General features: G+C 48.2%; 1 protein-coding gene across 1 annotated transcript in view; it reads right to left on the reverse strand.

Moving 5' to 3' along the window:
• SIN3B (SIN3 transcription regulator family member B) overlaps positions 1 to 20,410 on the reverse strand; it is a 38,956-nt gene extending 18,546 nt beyond the window's left edge. The window contains exons 1-7 of the mRNA XM_011366866.2: positions 20,281 to 20,410; positions 19,929 to 20,035; positions 18,820 to 18,973; positions 12,482 to 12,682; positions 8,054 to 8,197; positions 1,702 to 1,824; positions 438 to 527 (exon numbers count right to left, since the gene is read on the reverse strand). Coding sequence (XP_011365168.1) covers positions 438 to 527; positions 1,702 to 1,824; positions 8,054 to 8,197; positions 12,482 to 12,682; positions 18,820 to 18,973; positions 19,929 to 20,035; positions 20,281 to 20,382 — 921 coding nt within the window. The 5' untranslated portion in view covers positions 20,383 to 20,410. The remainder of the gene's footprint in view (positions 1 to 437; positions 528 to 1,701; positions 1,825 to 8,053; positions 8,198 to 12,481; positions 12,683 to 18,819; positions 18,974 to 19,928; positions 20,036 to 20,280) is intronic.
• Between the last annotated feature and the right edge of the window lie 744 nt (positions 20,411 to 21,154).

Here is a 21,154-nt window from a genome sequence, read left to right on the forward strand (position 1 = left end):
CAGGCCCAACCCCCACTTCCTCACCCAATTGGTTCAGACATCACTAGGTGCATGCAGAGTTACCAACATGGGCGTGCTCTAAAGTGACTGGCTGTGGTCTGCAGGGCAAGGCTCTCCATGCAGCAATTCGCAGTTCAGACAGCATGTGCACAGGCCATCTTGCTGGCTTGGCCCACTGACCCTGGGTGGGAGTCCCAGGACCATCCCTACTTTAGAAAAGCCACACAGCTGAGGAGCAGCAGACATGTGTCCTCAAACCAGGCTTGGGTCCTGAGCTCTGCTGCCTCCTGCCCACCAGTGGCCCACAATCCCTTCCACTGTGAAAACTAGTGCCAGCCCCTCCTCTCACACCTACCCAAGGGCTCTCCTTCCCTCCTGCTCCCTTCCCAGGAGCTCCTGCCCTGAACATCTGAGCCCATCTGAGCCCCGACAGTCACCTTGTCAAAGAAGGAGAACTCCTGTAGAGTCCCATACTTCCCCACAGCAGCGATTGACAGGTCTTTGGTACCACGTAGTTTCATTTTCTTCTGCAGAGAAAAGTGTGTGCCATCAGTGCCCTGTGCACCCCATGAGCAGCCCCTCTGCCCACCTTTGTCAGAGTAGAACCACTACCAGTACTGAGCTCTCCCAATGTGAAGTTTCATGGGGGTGCTGGATGAGGTCTACCCTGGACCCCCGTGGATGAATTTCTGAGGACCACCCACCCTGCATCTGAGACCTAGTAAAGGGTGAAGCTCGCATGACCACCCTGCCCGAACTCTGGGATCTAAATCTTAGCAGTTAAGGGCTTTTGTTAACAAGTGGGAGCAACAAAGTTGGAATAGCAAGGGAGCTGTGTCCCTGGATACAATATCAGAAATCTCTTTCCTGCCTGTTTTGTCCTGTGATGGTGATGAGAAGGGCACGAGAAAGGGACAGAAGGACAGCACCAGTGGGATCCTGAAGAAGTCCAGGTTTTAAATCTCTGTGAAGACTTCTGTCTCTAAGCTGGACTAGGACATGAACTTGGCTGCACTCCTGAGGCATCAAGAATGCTATAAAACCATCTCCCAAGTGCCTGAAGAATGATGAGGATGTGTCAAGAGAACATAGGAGCCAGCCAGAAGGGCTCCACTGGCCAAATCTGGGATAGTCTGGGCATCAAGATAAATTGAGTCATGGATTACAACCCAGAGTCCATGTTGATACAGGGAACTAAATAAGTGGGGATAAAGAGAAAGCTCATCCTTACAGTAGAAAGTCACCTACTAAATGCATAAGGAGTGATGAGATTAGAAAATCACTATAATAGATGATGAATGCAACAAGAGCTGGATCTCAGCCCCTCTCATCCCTCAGAAGGGCACCTTGTGCAGTGACCAGCCTGTACAACAGTACATGGGGCCCTGCTGGGAAAGAGTCGTTCGTGATGGTGAAAAGGAGCAGATGGAGCATTACATTCTGTTTCTGCAGGAGGAGGTAACACTCCTTACAACAATTTTCTGAGTCAGGGGAACAGATGAACAGCCACCTTAGAGGTGAGCCAACTTCCCAAGATCCCACAGCTGGTGCATTTCAACCATACCAGGGTCCAGACTCAGGCCCTTGCCCCAGGCCAGCTGCCTGGGGTCTCCTCGTGTTGTTCCCCAGGTCATCTACAGAGAGGGCCAGGCTTCTGGGTGTCCACACACACGGACATCTAGACACACAGCTGATGGTTACCTTGGCCGGTGCTGATACTGGCCGGAGGAGTGAGGGCCGGGAGCGCTTTTTGCTGTGTTCCAGGTTCTTTTCGTGATCACTCTTCTGGACACTGTTCATTTCACAGGGCCCGTTTCCTGTGAACTAAAGACACAAACACAGGAGGTGGTTAGCACTGGAGAGACATAGCCAGGTCCACAGTGCTGATACTCCATTTGTCTGAGTGCACAGAACTGCCTTTAGTTCAGCCCACAGCCCCAGTGATCACTGTTTGCTACAGACCAGAGGCTCTGTCCACACATGTGAGGTGACCCCAGCTCTGGAGATGCTCAGATTTACTGGGGGAGAGATCAGTGTACCCAGATCATCACAGTGATATGCTATGTGGCTGGGAGAAAACTCACAGAAGGCTGAGATGGAGGATGGGTCCCGACAGGCAAGGGAGGACTCAGGGTAAAACACTGAAGTTGGGCCTTGGTGTGTGGGGCTCATCCAGCGAACTACTGATAATTGGGGTCTCGTGTTCAAGTGCACCACAAAAAGGAAAAGTATTTCAGACAAGGGTACTGGCAAGGGTACTGGCATAAGCAGCTGAAGGCTGCTTCCTTTTTAGGAATGAGAAAACCCATCCTGGGGGTAGTGTCCTCATTCAGTGGGGGCTGTTTGCTGGTCCTCTCAGGCTCTATGCCCGCCACTGATGAACAAGTCAGAGATGCTTGTCCCAAGCAGGGTACCTACAGGGTGTCAGCAATATTTACAAAGAATAGTTCTGGAAAACTCTAAATAGGATTCGCATCAATGTGAACGTGCCAGTAAGCTGGAACAGGCGTGGGAAGGTGGACAGACCGCAGCTTTTCTGCAGGCTGTGGACAGGGCTAAGGAGGCACATAAAATCACCCCACCAAGGGACCTAGACATGGAGACACCATATGAAGGATATGCTATCGCCCCAAGCATGGGCTGGGTGAGCAAGTCATGCAGCATCCAAACAAAACAGCAGCATCTATCGGATTAGAGTGGGACCTATGTCTCCGTGTCACTGCCAGGGACTGCGTACCTGATACATTGTTACGTGAAAACAGAAAAAAAGAAACCCTAGGGCAGAACAAACAAGATGCCATTGTTTTTTAAAGAATAAACATTTGTTTGCACATGCAGAGGAAATTTCTAGAGGACACATAAGATACCTGTGGGTGCTTAACTCTGAGAAGAGTAACTGGAAAACTGAAGATAGGAAGGGAAATTTACTTTTCATACTTAATACTCTTACCAATACTTCATTTTTTCATGAGCACATACTATTTTATAATAATCGAAATAACAACAATAATGTCCTATTGTTAACTATAGGCCAAACTTATCCATTAGGGGATAAAATTCTTTGAACGATAGTTATCTGAAAATTCAAAGTTACTCCAAGAACCTTAAGTAGAAAAATTCTCTCATCTTTTTATAGATGTCAGAACAGGTGGAACCACCAATTCCTAAGGGAGGTGGGTGGGTGACACCAAGACACACACTGAGTGAAATGGGAAGCTAAAGGGGAAACCCAGTGCTTGCCCAGCCAAGCTTGCCCAGCTGGAAGGACAACATAAGTTAAATATCCCAATTTGCGAATGCTTGAGATAGACCCCAAAGCCCATTTAGTTGGAGGCTAGAACAGTCACCATGCTTGGCCTGTTTCTGTAAATAAAGTTTTATTGGCACACAGCCACACCTACTCATTGATATGGTCCAAGGCTGCTTTCACACTAGGATAGAAGAACTGAATCTTTGTGACAGAGGCTGCCTGGCCTGCAAAGCCTAAGATACTTGTTATCTGGCCCTTCATAGGAAAATATCTGCCAACTCTGACCTATGACAAGCAATCAAGTTTAATTGGGACAATATGAAATTTCATCTTTGGTTTCTTTTCCCTACAGTTTTAACAGAAATCTAAAAATCAATATAAAGGATCATGACCATAAAGATCACTTTATAAAACATTGTATGTGGGTGTTTTTAATAATTTTAAAATAGATCAATCTTTTAAAATGTATATGATAGCTCTAGTCATCCAATATACACTAAAAATACTTTGCTGGACTGACAACAAATGCCATTTAAAGAAACTGTGTGGGAAGGCAGTTTTCTGAGGAAAATGCTCATTTTTTTTTTTTTTTAGGGCAGGCTTTGTCCATGTTCAACTTTGTAAAGTCCTAGTTGTGTCCACTAGAGGGCGCTGTGACTACAGCAATCAGAGGACAAGAAGCTCCACTAACCTGCCAGGGACCATGAGCTTAAAGAATCACCACCAAGATGAAAATTAAGGGAACTAAGACCGCTCTTGCCAAAAAAAAAAATGCTAAGAATTGGGGCGAGCAGGGTGGACTGACAGTTTTATCAGTTACCTAAGTGTCTGCTGTGCACTGCCCTCACGACCCCAGCGGATGGGTCTCCCTACCCTCTATACCATCTCCCAGGGTGGTTCCGCTCTCAGCTCAGCAAAGGCAAGGCCCCTAGCGCAGTCCCGGGCTCACCCTGGCCAGGCACTTCCCTAAGGAATCTTCCAACCAGCCTAGAGGGAGATGTCCCCATGGCCACTTCCTAGATGAAAGAGCTGAGGCTCAGGGAGTGACTTGCCAGGCTTCCATAGCAAGAAGGTGGCAAAACGAGACATGAACCAGGTGTTCAATCATGAGCCCTTGTTCCAGGCGTTGCACCCACCACCTCCTGTCAAGGCAGGGCTGCTCTCTTGAGCTTCCCTGCAGTGTGGAGAAAGCGCATGTCTCTGGACCACTCTGCGCTAATGGCAAGGACTCTGGGAAGGCTGGCCAGGGATGTCACCGTGTACTCAGCTCCCTGCGTGGATGGAGTTCAGAGAAAGAGCTGCCAAGGTCGTGGTCAGAGCTGAGAGGGGAGACCCAGATCCAAGAGGATGAGACCCAAAGACGATCTACCAAGTGTATAAGAAGGCAAGACAGGCTTCACAGAGTATGATGGGATGTAGCCTGAGTTACCAGGGATGCAGAGGGAGGCAAAGAGACCTCTGACAAGCAGAGGAGGAAGATGGAGCACTGAGCACAAGCTGGGCCTTGCATGAGGCACTCAAATGACAACAGTTTGCTGAGTTCCCATCTGAGCAGGAGGGCCAGGTATCTGTGTGAGAGAAGAGAATGAGGCCTGGGAGGTGATGCAGCAGGCTCAAGCCTGCCTGCAGCACTGATGAAGCCGAGCAAGTGCTGTGGCCTAGGCTACGTGCTCGAGGGCTCTGCCCAGGCCTCCAGTCCCCTGAGGACGCCCGAGGCTCCGGGCAGGTCAGAAGGACTGGCTACAGCTCTAGGACTTATGTCAGCCTCACTAACAGACAACTTCTCTGACCTGCAGTCAGGCAGTGTTTCATGGCAGCATCCCCGCTTAGGGACAGTGCTCAGTGTCCAGGAGACAGTGATGCCTGGCCTGGGACAAGCCCTAGTCCATGCACTGGAAGTTCACCTGACTGAACCAAGAGTCTTCAAGGAATCCAAACCCAGACTTCTTTTGCCTCTGATCTCCTCCCTTTGAGACCTGCTGACCCCCAGCCCTGTCCCCACTGCATCTTCATTCAGAAGCAGGACCTAGGAGAAGTGGTGGTACCACATGAAGGGAGGACCACTCGTGTGGTCACACTCCAAGTTGTTGTCATCAAGGGCAGAGAGGAAGGAGGAGGAAAACAGAAATTGGAAGTCAACGAAGTACGAAAAGAAGGAAACTTCCTCAATCTGATAAAGGGCATTTATGAAAAGTCCACAGCTCACAGGACACTCAAGGTGAAAGACTGAAAGCTTTTCTTCTACGATCAGGATCAAGACAAGGATGCCTGTCCTTACTGCTTCTATTCAACACGGTACTGGGGGTTCCACCAGAGCAATTAGGTAAAAGAACAAAAAAGAAAGAAAAGAAAGAGGAAAAAAAGAAAAAGGAAGAAACAAGAAAAAAAGAAGGAAGGAAAGAGAAAGAAAAGAAAGGAAAGAAAGAAAAAGAAATAAAAAGGAAAGGCATCTAAATTGGAAAGGAAAACTCTTAAGTAGCAGGTGGCATGATCTGATATATAGAAAATCCTAGTGAATCCACAAAAACTATTAATAAGCTAATGAATGGATTTAGCAAAACTGTAGAATACAAACTCAACATACAGAAAGCAGTAGTTTCTATATGCTAACAATGAACAACCGAAAAATGAAATTAACAATTCCATTACTAATAGCATCAAAAAGAATAAAATACTTATGAATAAATTTAACCAAGGCGGTACAAGACATGTATACTGAAAACTAAAAAAGATTGCTGAAAGAAATTAAAAAAGATTTAAGTAAATGGAAAGATGCTGCATGTTCATAAATGGGAAGGCTTAGTACTGTTAAGATGGCAATATTCCCCCAGTTGACAGATGCCATTCAATCTCTTTTAAGATCCCTAAGGCCTTTCTCACAGAAATGGAAAAACTGATCTTCAAATTCACATGGAAATGCAAGGTGCCCTGAATAGCCAAAACAATCTTGGAAAACAAGAACAAAATTGGAAGACTCACACTTCCTTATTCCAAACTTACTATAAAGCTACAATAATCAACAGTCTGGTGCTGGCATAAGACAGACATGGAGATCAATAGATTAGAATGGAGAGCCCAGAAATAAACCCATACAACTATGGACAATTGATTGTCAACAGGGTGCCACAACCATTTAATGAGAACAGAAGAACAGTTTCTTCAACAAGTGGTGCTGGGACAACTGGATCTCCACATGCAAAAGAATGAAGTTAGACCCTTAGCTCACATCATACACAAATACTAACTCAAAATGGATAAACGACCTCAATATAAAAGCTAAACCTATAAAACTATTAGAAGAAAACACAGACGGAAATCTTCCTGACCTCAGAAGATTTGGTAAAAAATTCTTAAATCTGACACTAGAAGCATGAAAAACAAATGAAAAAAATAGGTAATTGGAATTGATCAAAATTTAAAACATATATGCATCAAAGGACACTAACAAGAAAGTGAAAAGATGAACTACAAAATGAAGGAAAATATCTGATGAGGGTCTAGTGTCCAGAAACATAAGGAACTCTTACAACTCAACGACAGAGAGACAAACTAAAAAATGAGCAAAGGACTTGAATGGCTATTTCTCCGAAGAAGATATAAGAATGGCGTTGTGGAGAAACTGAAACCCTAGAATACTGCTAGTGAGAACATAAAATGATGCAGCCATCATGGAAAAAAGTTGGGCAGTTCCTCAAAATTTAAACATAGAATTATGATATGACACAGCAATTCCAATCCTGGGTGTAGACACCAAGGAACTGAAAACAGAGACTCAAGCAAATACTGTACACGTATGTGCACAGCAGCACTACTCACAACTGTCAAAAAGTGGAAATGACCCAAATGTCTGCTAGTGAATGAGTGGATAAACAGAATGTGCTCCATCCACACAAGGGAATATTCCTCAGTCACAAAAAGGAATGAAGCACTGACACATGCTCCGACGTGAATGAAACTTAAAACGTGAAGAAAAGCCAGACACACAAAAAACACATTGTATAATTCCATTTATATGAAATGTCCAGAACAGACAAATCCATAGAGACAGAAAACAGATTGGTGGTTGTCAGGGGCTGGGGGAGGGGGCTGGGGAGCAACTGTTCATGGGGACGGGGTTTCCTTCTGGGGTGAGGGCAATGTTCCAGAACTAGACAGAGGTGGTGGTTGTACAACACTGTGAATGCATTACAAGGCACTAAATTATATACTTTAAAATGGTACATTTTATGTTACATAAATTTCACTTCAATTAGAAAAAACCCTTATGTTCGTGGAAAAGAAAAAGAGGAAACAGAAAAGGGCAGCCTAACAGGCCTCAGGCCACAGCACGGGGAGAAAGACCGACAGAGCAGTCTGCACTCTCACTGTCCCTGTCCCAGGGCCCTCCTCTGCTCTCTGCCCACTCCCCCCTGCCCTGCCACTGCCAAGTCCCAGCCCACCCCCACCTGGTCCCTCCAGAGTGGGAGGTGGTGGGCCCTCCCCTCCTTCTCAGAGCCCTGGTTACAGGCAGGTGGCTCTGCAGTCCTGGAGGAATATGAGGTGCCCTTGCCTTTCCTCCCAAGCCAGCCCTCACCATCTGGCATTGTCAATAGAGAAGCCCTCTTCAGGACCTCCTCCAGCTTGACATGAAGGTGGAGCCTGTGACAGGAACCTGCACTGGGGGCCTATGGGTGTCTGTACCTGTGTGGCTCCTGGGGGAACCCAGCATGTCCTGGGGGTCAGACTATCCTGGCCTGGCCCTGCACTGAGGCATGGGGTCCCGGCTGAGGTGGCCCGCAGGCCAGGTGGGCACTCTGTACTCACCAGGGACCGCTTAGCTTCGGGCAGGAACTGTCCGAACTCGGAGAGCAGGTCCTCCTGGCCCCGGAAGAGGTTGGCCACCTCGGTGAACACCTCCTCTTCAGACATGCCCCGAAAGGGCCGGCCCTTCGTGCTCAGCTGCTCCTTCTGCCGATTGTTGGGAAAGGGAAAACAAGTCGTTAGTCAAGGCACCAGGCACCGGGCTGTGACATTTAGGCATCCCTCTGTGGAGGAGAGAGGGGCCCAGCCCCATCGCCCTGCCAACAACTCGGGGTGCCCTACAGCGAACACCTTTGTCTGGAGAACAGTCCTCTGTGCTTACGTCCCAACCCTGCTCCACCACACGACCTGAGCCCTGGCCACGGACGAGGCCTGACCTAGGAGATGGAAGGAACATGGGCAGGGGCACAGTCATGGAAGGACCTGGTCCCAGCCCTCCCATGGACAAGGGGGCATGTTCTGCTGGGCAGAGGAGCACAGAGCTAGCACTAGGCCTTGAAGAGAAGTGGGCGAAGAGAAAAGGAAGTGACTTCCATGCCAAGGGACCTGTTTATCCTGTCCCTGAGGGCTGAAGGAAGACAACCTGACCTGGAGCTCAAAGCAACAAGATGAGGACCGGAGGGGACCTGGGTCGGAAGCCACAAGCAAAACTCAAGTTGGACATTAAAAATAAGTCCCTGTCAACTTTATACCTGAGGATGTGACCGAGCAAGAGGCATCAAGGCTGGGACTCTCCCGGAACGCAGGACACGCCCACCCCCAGCTACAAAGGGGAAAGCGCCAACCTCGGTGTGTCCCCAACTCCTGGCCCCAGCACACTGAGGGCAGCTGGTTTTCAACCCTACACCCGTAGCACCTACTTAGGAGGGGAAAAAGGATAAGTGCCTCCCCAACCACCAAAGTTACTGGGACACTTGAAAGCCAAAGAAAAAATAGATGAAGACCACTCAGTTCAGAGAATAAACACAAGTTATATCTATACACATGAATACAATGACTGAACTGAATGATGTTTAAAGAAATACAACTTAAAATAGCACCACTTCGCTCATCAGATTGACAAAGATGAAAGGAATGTGGTTTCCAGTAAGGTGGAAAGGAGACAGGTGCAACCTAGCAGAGGGAAACATGGCTCTACCTACGACCACGTGACAGGTGCGCACCCTGACTTAGGGCCGCGCTTTCTGGGAATGTTCCCTCAGAGACTGTCAGTTCTGCTTTAATGCTTGTTTTGAACATGCGAATCTGTAGCATTTGATACGTGTACTAAGGAATGATCTCAGTGCAGTGTGAATTTTGTGACTGCTTATGTGGGAGAAATCCTGGGTGAGTGTAGAAAATCACAGCAGGCTGACTTGAGCAGTGTGGGAAAACACCCCCCCACCCATGACCCTTCAACATCTGTTAAGAGCCACCTGCCTGGGCCATCAGGGGTTACTATGACCCGTCCCATTTCAGGATCCCTCCTCCCAGCACCTCGCAGTGACCCATAGGCTGCAACCTTCCCACACCCACACGTGAGCCTCAGGTCTTTCCAGAATTAAGTGCCACAGGTGCTCTAGTATTTGTGTCATTCTTAGCCTTTTAATGTGTACAATGGTGCTACCATTTTTAGTAGGTGCCTATCTTTTTTAAATGTGCACTGACAGATTCCCAGTGTTGTGCCCTGACTCTGTTTTCTCATAAGTTCTGTGATTGTGCAAACCTGCATAGCGAAATCACTTTAATGAATGTCACGAGTCACACCAGGGCAGAACTGGCTGTGCCTATCTAAACACATACTGGACATATGTATTAAGTTGGATAATGGCTGACCGGAGGCGGGCACTGTGAGTGGATGACCTCTGTTTACCACATTTAACCCATGGGTCAGCACCACCAGCGTTACAGTCATTTTACGGATTAGAACCTGGGTTCAGGGAGCTGAGGGAAAGGACTCTGAAGGGGCAGGTGGCAGAGCTAAGGTCTGAACCAAAGCCCAACAGAGATAAAAACACAGAAACACAGGGCCAAATTTACCTAGAGCTGCTGACTTTGGGCCTCATGGTCTTTTAAAGTCCAAGCCAATGTTCTAAAACCAGGATAATTCACACGAAAATTTATATTTCTAGCTCCTCTGAAGAAACGGACGACCTGCGGTCAGCGTTGCCAGGGAGCTTGTTTAAAATGCAGATGCTGGGCTGGCCCTGAGGAGTTGCAACTCTGGGGTGAAGCCCAGGCACCTGTGTTTCCACCAAACTCCCAGAGGCTCTTGGAGGATGCCAAGCTTTACCCTCCCCGATGAGCCTTCTCTGACTGAGTTTGTGGTTCATCACTCTGCCCTTGAATGAGTCTAACATCTCTGCCCCGATTCCCATTGCAGAACAGATACCACGCAGGCTTCTTGCTGATGATCCCTCCAGCCCCTAAGCTGTGATGACCCCATGGAATCTGTGAAGGTCCCATAAACCCCTATGATCCCACATATCACCTCCCCACACAGATCAGATGTTCACATCTGCCACTGCAACCGCTCATCTGTGAGAAGCAAGGCTCACTGCCGTACAGTACCATGCACTTGTTGGACTGGTCCGATGGGGCCACGCACGTTGCCAGCATTGCCGAAGGCAAGTTTGTGTCAAAACAGCTCCACTGGGTTTGCAGGAAGCAAAAGCTATCAACCTGATATTAAACATTTATGCTAAAAAAATCCCAGTTCTTTATTTTACTTATCAAGGTTGTACAGTAGGCTTGTTTTTAAAAGTGGATGCTGCTTATGACCAAAAAGGGGAACTGTGGACAAAAAAAGGGGTTCTAGGGAAAGTAACCTCACAGAGTGATCTGATCATAAATTCCTAACTCAGCGGGTCACAGTGGGTCATCACGCCCCAGGCCTATAATTTCTTTTGTGAAAGGTTTAAAGCCAGCCCTGTCCATTCTTCTTGTGCACATTGGTTAACACACCTTTGAAATGCCAGAATACCCCTCGAAGGAGGTACTAACCCTCAAGAGAGCCCATAATCTTGTTACCTATCCTGTAATCCAATTCCTCCTTGCTTTCTCCAGTCTTCCCTAGTCTCCTCCTTAATTTCAAAAGCATAAAAGCTACAAAACTGTTATTTTCCAGAGCATTTGAGATCTTGCTCCCTGGCATATGTTGTCAGTTTGGCTCAAAAAAATTCTTATAGAAATGCAGAAAATAAAAGTGGGTTCTGCTTAGAAAAATAAAAGGCATCAGAAACTCCATGTCTGGAAGAGGATGACATCCAAGCTCCTTACATGACACAGATGTCCCTTGCCACTGGCCTGCCCACACTTCCTGTCAATTCACTTGAAGCCAGCTATCTGCTCTGATCCCTGGACCTTTGCAGGCCGTTCCTAACACTGAGCATCTACCTTTCATCTGTACTTGTCTTCCTGATGGTTCTGACCCATTTGTCAAGATTTGACCTAAACATTCTCTCCCTGGACCCCCGCGCGGTTGGCAAGTTAACCCTGACATACTTCTATGCACTTCCCTTCTTTTCTGCCCCAATCATCTCTAAGTTTCTCCCACCTCTAGACTGAACTCCCAAGCAGTAGCAACCATTCATCTCTGTCACCCCAGTACCTGGCACAGGGCCCAGCTGTAATCAGCAAAAATAAAAGAAGCTGTGTGGCCTAAACAACAACGAAATTATCTTATAAAAAGAGTGTCCCTTAGGTTCTTTTAAAATCCTTCTGATGTGTGTTTCCTAGTACTTCTTCAGTGCCAAGGTATAAATTTACTCAAGGAGTAAATTAAAATAAAAACTAAACGGAACTCCAACAGGTATTTGTACACTCATGTTGAGAGCAGCCTAAATGTGGAAGCAACCCAAGAGTCCATCAACAAATGAATGAATAAACAAAATGTGGTCCATGCACACAATGGAATATCATTCAGCCTTAAAAAAGGAAGGACATTCTGACACATGCTACGATATGGATGAACCTTAAAGACATTATGCTGAGTGAAATAAACCAAGTTACAAAAGGATAAATACTGTATGATCCCACTTATGTGAGATCCCTGGAGGAGTCAAATTCATGGAGACAGAAAGCAGAATGGTGGGTGCCAGGGGCTAGGGGAAAGGGATGGGGAGTTCATTTTTAATGGGGAGAGAGTTTCAGTTTTGCAAGATGAAGGGTTCGGGAGATGGATGGTAATGATGGCTGCATGACAATGTGGATGTACTTAATGCCCATGAATTGTATACTTCTTAATGATTAAAATGGTAAGTTTTATGTTATGTATATTTTGTCGTAGTAAAAAAAATTAATGCAAAAAAAGCTTATCAGATTTTTACAGGATTCCATGAATTCAAAAAAGAAAATCTGAAAGCTTCTAATGCACTGGACATTTGATGATCGCCTGCCTCTCTCTACCACTGGCCACGAACAGCCAGAGAAGTATGACCCGAGGCCTCTTACCTGGTAAGTGTGCAGTATCTCCAAGAATGACCTGTAGATCTCAGGGTGGTCCAGAAAGCGGGTCTTAATTTTGTTCACGTAGCTGATGGCGTTGTTGAACTCCACAGAATCCGACTCCAAGGGCACCTGGGCTTTGTCCTCCTTGTACAGCAGCTGTTGCTTGAAGTTCTCAGCACAGTCACTATGGTTGTGCGAATTCTCCTGACAACATGACAGAGAGTTACTGTCAGCCCAACACCAGGAACAGACTGTGACAAACGCCAGACCCAGCCACCGTCTGTACAAGAACAAGCAATACCTAACATAGAGCCAAGTGTTTTAATTAGATGTAGAAAAAGGTTACTTCTGGGGGCCTGGAGGGAGGAATGGGGGGGCGGGCACAGAACATGCAGACAGCTCCTCCTCGGCCTTCTGTGGGCCGACATGCTCCTGGGAGAGTCTCCTGGACTCGCCTCCACCAGACCTTTCCCAATCGATTCAGAGAACATGAAGGTCTGACACACTCTACACTTTGAAAAATTAATGTTCGGGAGAAAAGTATAAAATGTGGATTGTTTAATCCTTTCTGGAGTGGAGTTTGGGGCTCTTTATAAAATAAGTCTTTTGCCAGCCCATTTCAGGTATAAAAGAACCTGCTTTCAGTAGGTATAAAACTGAGACCCTGGAGGTGAGGGGGGCCAGCTGTCTAGGCTGCCCATGTCTGCAGGACATTTGGTGCTAAGCCCAGGGCAAGTCACTTGAGATGGGCCCTGACCAGTCATCAAGCATGCCCTCTATTTGCGTGCTTTTTTTATCAATACAAATAAAAGTAAAAAATAGGCACATGCGTCTCTTTCCTGTGCACTCAGAATCCTAATTCGTGGTAGGACAGGACCACTCCCCAGAAGAGGTGATGTTTGTTTCTAAACTGGAATTTTGCATGTGGTTTTGATGACCGCTTCTCTCTACCACTGACCATGGCTGGGCCATCAGGAGTGACCCTCGGTATCCTGCAGGCCCCCAGCATGTGGGGGCTGGTTCTCGAGAAGTCTTCTGGAATCATCCTATGCCAAACTAAAATGCCATCGTCTCCCAGCACTCCGAGCCTCTTCCTTGTTTTACTCCATGGCACGCATCACCTTCCTACACGTACTTATTCTGTTGTCTGTCCACCCTGACCAGATGGCAAACACTATGAGGGCAGAGATTCTTACTTTGTTCGTGGCTGTGTCCCTGTTGCCTGCAACAGAGCTTGGAACAGAGTGGGCTTTCTCCAATGTTGGGGATGAGCAGGTGACCAATGAAGGAACAAACTGAGTCTACTGTTTCCATTGTCCAAGTGCCCAGCACTTCTCCTACACCAACTGCTGACCGGAAGGCTCCAGCAAGGTGGGGACAGCCAGGTGCACTGGCCATAGTTAGGGTGGGTATATTAGCCAGCTTGGGCTGCCACGACAAAAGAAGATTGGCCAGGTGGCTTCAACAACATAAACTTATTTCCTCACAGTTCAGGAGCCTGGAGTCCAAGATCAAGGTGTTGGCAAGGTTGGTTTCTCCCAGATGGCCGCCTTCTTGCGGTGTCCTCACACGGTCATCCATGTACACACATCCCTGGGTCTGTGTGTCCAAATTTCCTCTTCTTATAAGGACACCAGTTAGACTAAATTAGGGGTTACTCTGAGGGCCTTATTTTACCTTAATTACCTCTGTAAAGACCCTATCTCCAAATACAGTCACATTCTAATACAATGAGAGTTAGGACATCAATGTAAGAATTTGAGGGGGACAAGTTCAATCCATAACAGTAGCTGTAGAGGCAATCTAGAAGTCTGAGCTGAGGAAAGTAGAGAGACAACAGATCCAGAGCAGTCACAATTCTAAATGCCATTTCTCCCTGGCAGTGGAATTCATTCTAAGATACTCTAGAGATGCTCTTCCTGATTGCCTGGAAGGGTGGAAAGAGCTAGAAGGAGCAGGGGGAGGAAGTAGCCCTGGGGTTAGAGTTTGCTTCAGAGGAGGCTGTGCTCACAATCACTCTAACGGGCCATTTTCAGGCACCACATGCCTGTTACAAACCCCTGGAGTGAGTCACTGTAACAAGACAGAGAACCATCCCTAGAGACCACGGCTTCACAAAATGGGTCAGACCATAATGGCGCATCCCCTATGAAACACAGTCTGGTGGGTCTTTAATAAGTTAAACAGTTATCATGTGAACCAGCAATTCTACTCCCAGATATCGACCCCAAATAACTGAAAACAGATGTTCAAACAAATCCTTGTACACACATGTTCATTGTGGCACTAGTCACAATTGCCAAACGGTGGAAACCACCCAAGTGTCCATCGGCCGATGAATGGATGCACAAAATGTGGTCCATCCACACAGTGGAATACTTTTGGCCATAAAGAAGAATGGTATTCTGATTCATGGAAGCTCTGATACAATATAAATGAACCTCAAAAACATCATGCTGACTGAAGAAAGCCAGACACAAAAGGTTATATAGTGTATGATTCCACTTACATGAAATGTCCAGAAGAGGCAACTCTACAGAGACAGAATATGAATAGCGGCCGTCAGGGGAGAATCAGGGGTACAGTTTCTTTTTGGGGTGATAGACACGTTCTGGAATTGGTGGCAGTTGTGTGATACTGTGAATATACTAAAAACCCCTGAATTGGACACCATAAAATGGTTATGACGATGAATTTTATACGAAAATTACAATTAAAAATTTTTACTGTACTCTTAGGGAAATGTTAAAAACACAAGCCATACAAAAACAAGCTGGCTTTGGCCCACAGACTATAGTTTGCCAAATCTCTGCTCTGAACCTTCTAGAACATTTGGTCTTTTTCTTCTTTGCTTGCCCTAGTCCAGGAAGTTAGAAATGTTTCCTAGATGCTGATAAGCCACCCCTCATGGCTGACTCGTCCATCTGACTGTCTACACACAGCCCCGCCTTAATATTTAAGATGCTTCATCAAAAATCACATTCCAAGGACGGAGCAGCACCCCCCACACTCCTCTTTAGACTTGTCATCTCTGCGGGACAGCAACCTTCACCCAGAGGCGCAGGCATCCTGGATCACCCGGACTTCTCACTGTCACGGACATCCCAACCCCAGTCTGTACCATCATCGTACTGTCTGGATCATAGGGAGCCCCTCCCTGCCTCACAGATCCTCTCTGCCTCTCAGTCTACAGCCGTCACAGCAGCCAGAGTGGCCTTTCCAGAACTCTCCAACTTCCCACACTCCTGGTTCTCTTTCTCACCCTCTCCTCTTCATGTCCTGACTCCACTAGCTGTTCCTCAAGCACACCCACTCATTCCCACCTCAGGCCTTTACTCCCACCACCAGGAAGACCCCTTCCCCCCAGACACAGGCATGGCTCCCGTTCCCCTCAAGCCCTGCCCCTGCTGTCTTTTGCTTGCAGTGCTGAACTCCCTCGAATATTTCATAGCTGTTCATCTGCATCTCACGAGTCCCTACCTAGACCGTGTAAGCACTCCGAGGGCCTGGTGCAGAGGTGGTGGTCTACACCTGCTCCATGGATGACTTAGGCACAAACTGAGAGACAACCTGCCAGGAACTGACTGAACTTCCAAATGACCCTCCCCAGAGAGAAGACAGCAGGCCTCCCTTTGAATACAACAGGGCTACTTATCGGACGAGCTGTGCCTAAAGGTAATTTTTTTATCTCTGTCCAAGCTGGCTGTTTTCCCAAACAGAAAAGGGACGGCTCCTAGGAGGCAGGGTTTGCCCTCAATGGGACCCACTGACGTCCAGTGTCTCGCCCCATCATGTGCCTGGCACCATGCTGAAACGGTGACAGTTATGACCCAGGCAGATGAGGGTCTTGCCTGATCTGGAGGACTCCCAGTTTGCCAAGGAAGATAAATCAACAAGGAATGGTGGATTTTTAATTTATTTTCCTGACTTTCCTATTTTGAAATATATAAAACAGCACAATGTAAAGACTTAGGGGAGAGAGTGGGGAGCTTTCTGAGGAGGTGTCGTAACAACTCAGGCCTGGATGACCACATCCAAATGGCACTGACTCTGGAGGCTGCGGCTCCAGCCAAGAACATTCTTCTCACCATAGTCCCCTGGCTCTCCTGTGGCCATGTTCCCCACGTCATGGCACACATCTGTCTGTCTTCCTTTTTAGACTAGTGTTCTCAACTGGGGTGATTCTGCCCCACAGGGGCCACATGGCAACATCTGCAGACATTCTTAAGTTGTCGCACTGGAGGAGGGTATGCTACTTGTGCCATGTGGAGAAGTGTTGCCCCTCAGCCTCCTCCAGCACAGAGGACACCTCGATGAGAATGATCCAGCCCCAATGGCAATGGTGCCAAGGCTCAGAAACTCTGCACCAAGGGCTCCCCAAAGGCTGGGATGCCCTTATTTCTCTTCCTCGGCACCTAGGAGCTACTTTCCTCCTTATCTGTAGTTGACTAGATCCATGACGAGGTGAAAAATGAAAAAAAAAAGACAAAGCTGTGCTTCAAAATAGTGAGGCTACAAAAACCAATTAAAAAGAAATCACCAGGGCATTGGCACGTGGGGAGCCCTGTAAAGATCTCTGACTATTGTGGCCTCTGCAAGGACTCCAAGAAGCCAGAAGGACATCTCACTTATGTCAGGCATGGAGAACTGCTGAGAAGCAGGGCTGGAAACCCTGCAGGTCCTCAGCATTGACTGAAACTGAGTGGGCTGGTATGTTCCCGAATGCACCTCTCCAGCTGATGGAGGGGGCCCTAGATGTGGCTGCAGTGAGATTATAAAGCCCTGATAAGTGGCTGTTAAGTAAGTCCTCTCATGTCTTTCCTCAAGTTAATGGACCTTTGTCACCTAAGCCACCCAGGGGAAGAAAAGACTGGTCTGGTCTGTTATCTCCACCACAGTCCTCTCTGGAGTGTGTGGAACAGCAGGGGCCCCACGGCTATCTGGGGGGTGTGAGGAGGAAGGGCCCCCTCTGTGCAGTTTAGCTCCAGCACCCTGGAGAGTGGAGTGACTCCACTCTCTGCTCTCAGCTAATCAGGGATTGAGACAGGCCATTTCCACATGGGGAGCGCAATTCAGGTCTTGGATTGTGCTCTTTCATAGCAAGCAATGGGAACGACACCCCGCATTTATAGGGTGCTTCAAACACACACAAAGTGCCCCGTGCACAATGCTGCCAACGAGGCTGGTTTTCTCCCCCAGCAGTGATTGTTCTGGAGGTTAATCCTGCCGAGGCTTTTATCCCTTGAGGCAGGAGCCCCACATCTGGATCCTGGGGCTCCATTCACAAATGTGAAATGGAGGTTGTTTGGAATTCAGCGGCTGCAGGCTTCCAAGTTCCTTTTTTAAAACTGAGAAGTACTCTTTGGCTTTAACAAGACAAGACGCTGAAGGCGGAGCTTGCTTGCATAGGCCTCTTGCTGTTCTCCTTCTGGATCTAACTAACTCCCTCAGTGACAGGGCACTCCTCCAACAGAGAAACCTGCAAAATGCTTTCTGTGGCAGATTTTTACCTTTCTCCCTAAAACCCCTAGGGCAGAGATGGAGGACACTGAGAGCTAGTTCACGCAGACCAGTGGTTCTCAATGGGGATAATTTTGCTTCCAGGAGACATGTGGTAATGGTGACATTTTTGACTGTCTTCACTGGTGGAGGGCATGGTGGATAGAGTCAAGGACGCTGCTAAACATCCTCCAAAGCTCTGGCCAACTCCCCCACACCAAAGCTTATACTTTGAACGGCAAAAGGGTTGAGGTGGAGAAAACAATGGTGACTTTATAAAAGTAAAGCTCAAACAGGCTTTCAGATTGCAGACAGAGGAGGGAGCAAGCTGTCACCAAGAAAGGGACCCAAGCCACAAGCCTGAGCTGAGCCAATGACCTGGCTGGCAATTAAATGCAGCACAGCAACAATAAAAATGGCCATTGACACCCGCACTCCAACCACTTCACTTTGTGGGTGGCATCAGAGCGACCACATGCCCAAGTACAAGTGTCGCCTATCCAGTGAGTTCCCAGGAAGCCTCAGGCCAAGACCATGGTCACCAAGGATGCAGTTATTTTGACTGGACATAAAACTATGTTAGGAGAATGGCTCCCTGACATGCACTAACACATCCAGTCTTTATTTAAATCCTCCAAATGGATCAATTTGGGAAGCTGAGACTGACTGTGTAGGTGTTTCGATCTATTTTGATTTGTGCTAGGAACGATTAGCATGTCTAGAAAAAGACCAGATTGTCACTGGCTTTCTGGCAATGCAGTACACGAGATGCGCTGCCCAACCTGAGTACCAGGGCAGGCCGTGTTATGGCTGGGATCACTCAGACCAGTGCAGTGGCATACCTGGCTAGACAGAGGCGACTGTATGTTTAACTTGCCATTCTTGGGAATGTCGATTCTGTACCCGAGGGGAAGGAAAGCATTGAATCCAACAATGAGGTCAGGGTGTTCGTGGAACAGCTGTGAGACTCGTCGGATGACTCCAGGAGTATCAATGCTGAAACAAAGAATACAAGTAGGCAAAACTGTCTCAAGGAGCAAACTAAAAACGAAATCTACTCCTAACTCCCATAACAGTGCCATGTAACCAGCTTCTCAATGATAGTGAAGCACTCTAAAATGTGACAGGAGTGATTCTGCCGACTGTGTTCTACTTCCAAAGCAGCCAGGGCTGGGCTCCCTGTGCCCTCCTGGAGAGAACCACAGAGGGATGGGGTCTCTCACGGCTGCAGTCAAGGCCAAACCCTTATCATCATGCTTGTGGAAGGAAACCAGGCTAGCTAGCCCTGCCATATTTCTTCAGAGGGAGAAGCAGCATGGTGGGGCTGTGACAATGGAGAACCTAATAGTCAGAGGACCCAAGTTCTAGTCCTGTCTCTGCCCCTGGCCCACTCTAAGCCTCAGTAAGCCTCCTGGCAAACATGGGCATGATCGCAAGGTCCTCTATGGATCTCTAACCCTCCTGATTCTATGCCTACGAAAACAGTTAATGTGTTTTAAGTGCCTTCAAAAGAGCCAGGTCCCTTACTAAGCATTTTATGTGCATAACTTCCTAGCAGGCCTGAGACTAGTGCAGCACTCACCTTGGGAACAAGATTTAAGGGAGAGAGGGTGCCAAACAATTAAGATAAATAACATTTTAATGCAGAGCTTGGAGGAAAATAATTTTTAAAAGCCCTGGATGAACAAAATTCATTTAAAAATCAACATTCTGAAGAAAGACAGGCTCCGACTCTGCTGGTCAGATTAGCTTCTCTCGCCTCACCCTGATACCTGGCCCTCCTTCCAGGAATTCAGCTCTGCAAGGGAGGACTCTCCACTCTCGTTTTTCAGAGGAAGGAACTGAGGCTCTGAGAGGTTCGACGACCTGTGCAAGGTCACCCAGCTGGGGGGCTCCCACCCCCCTCAGCCCGGAGGCGGCCCCCCGGGGTGGGGAGGGTCCCCATGGGTACCTCTGGCTTTTGAATTCCTTCATGATCTCCAGGAAGCCGTTGTAAGTGGCAGGGTCGCTGCCGAAGCGGATTTTCACTTGGTCTAGGTAGGTGAGGGCGTCCTCCACCTGCGGGAAGGGAGGTGGGGGGGTGTCCCGGTGCGCCGGGGTCAGCGGAGGGGACGAGGGGCAGAGGTCCCTGGCAGGGAGAGGGACCTCCAAGAGGTCCTCCGAGGAGCCTGGGTGAGGGGTCGGGGGTCCCGGGTCGCGCAGAGGGGAGGCTGAGGAGGGGCCGGGTGGGGCCCGGGTGGGGGTCGCAGGCCTGCAGGGCCCGGACGACGGGGTCCCCGAGAGAGGGCTGGGGCGCCACTCACGTGCACTGGCAGCTTCTCGTGGCCCCCGGAGCCCGAGCGACCCCAGCGGGCGCCGCTCAGCCCCCTGCCCGCGGGACCGCCGCCACCGCCAGCGTGCGCCATGTTGGAAGTCCGAGCCGCTGCCTGCCCCGCCCCCGCCTGCTGGGTGGCCGCGCATGCGCTGGCTCCGCCCTGGGGGCGAGGCCTGATGAAGTCAAGAAGGGCGGCTCCTTGAGGACCTCGCTGTGGGCTCTTACCCCTAAAACTGAAGCACTATTAAGAAACGCCTTGTATGACACGGGTGGGCAAACCAGGCCTGCTGCCTGCTTTTGTCCGGCTTCACGAGCAAGTTAAGAATGGTTTTTATATTTTGTAAAAGTTGGGAAAAATCCCAAAGCGAAGACTTTCGTGACACGTGAAAATTCAGAAATTCAAATTTCAGTGTCTGTAAATAAAGTTTTATTGGAACAAACACATGGACGCCCACTCTTAACCTATCATCTCTGCTTTTGCGCTACAGCAGCAGGGGAGTAGATGAGACAGATCCTGAAGTCTGCAGAGCCTGATATATTTATTAAAAAATGTTGGTGGACCCCTGCTTTCTAGGGTTGATGCGATAAAGGAATATGGGCACACAGCAGCCTAAACACAGCCCTATGTGTCCTTCAAAACACACCCGAACTGCCCCTTCCTCTGCCCTCCCACAGTCCCCTGTACATCGTCTTTTTCGTGCTTCGTCTCCAACACAAATTTTGGACACAGCCACACCAGTGAGCATTTATCAAATGAATGAACATTCCATCAATGACCAAATATCATCTCTTTTTATTTGTGAAGAGGTACAGAAGAGCTGAGGACACATTGGCAGTGAGTTTATCATTTACCAGGCACTGTG

This window comes from Pteropus vampyrus, unplaced genomic scaffold, assembly GCF_000151845.1.
Source record: "Pteropus vampyrus isolate Shadow unplaced genomic scaffold, Pvam_2.0 Scaffold126, whole genome shotgun sequence".
Lineage (NCBI taxonomy): Eukaryota > Metazoa > Chordata > Mammalia > Chiroptera > Pteropodidae > Pteropus > Pteropus vampyrus.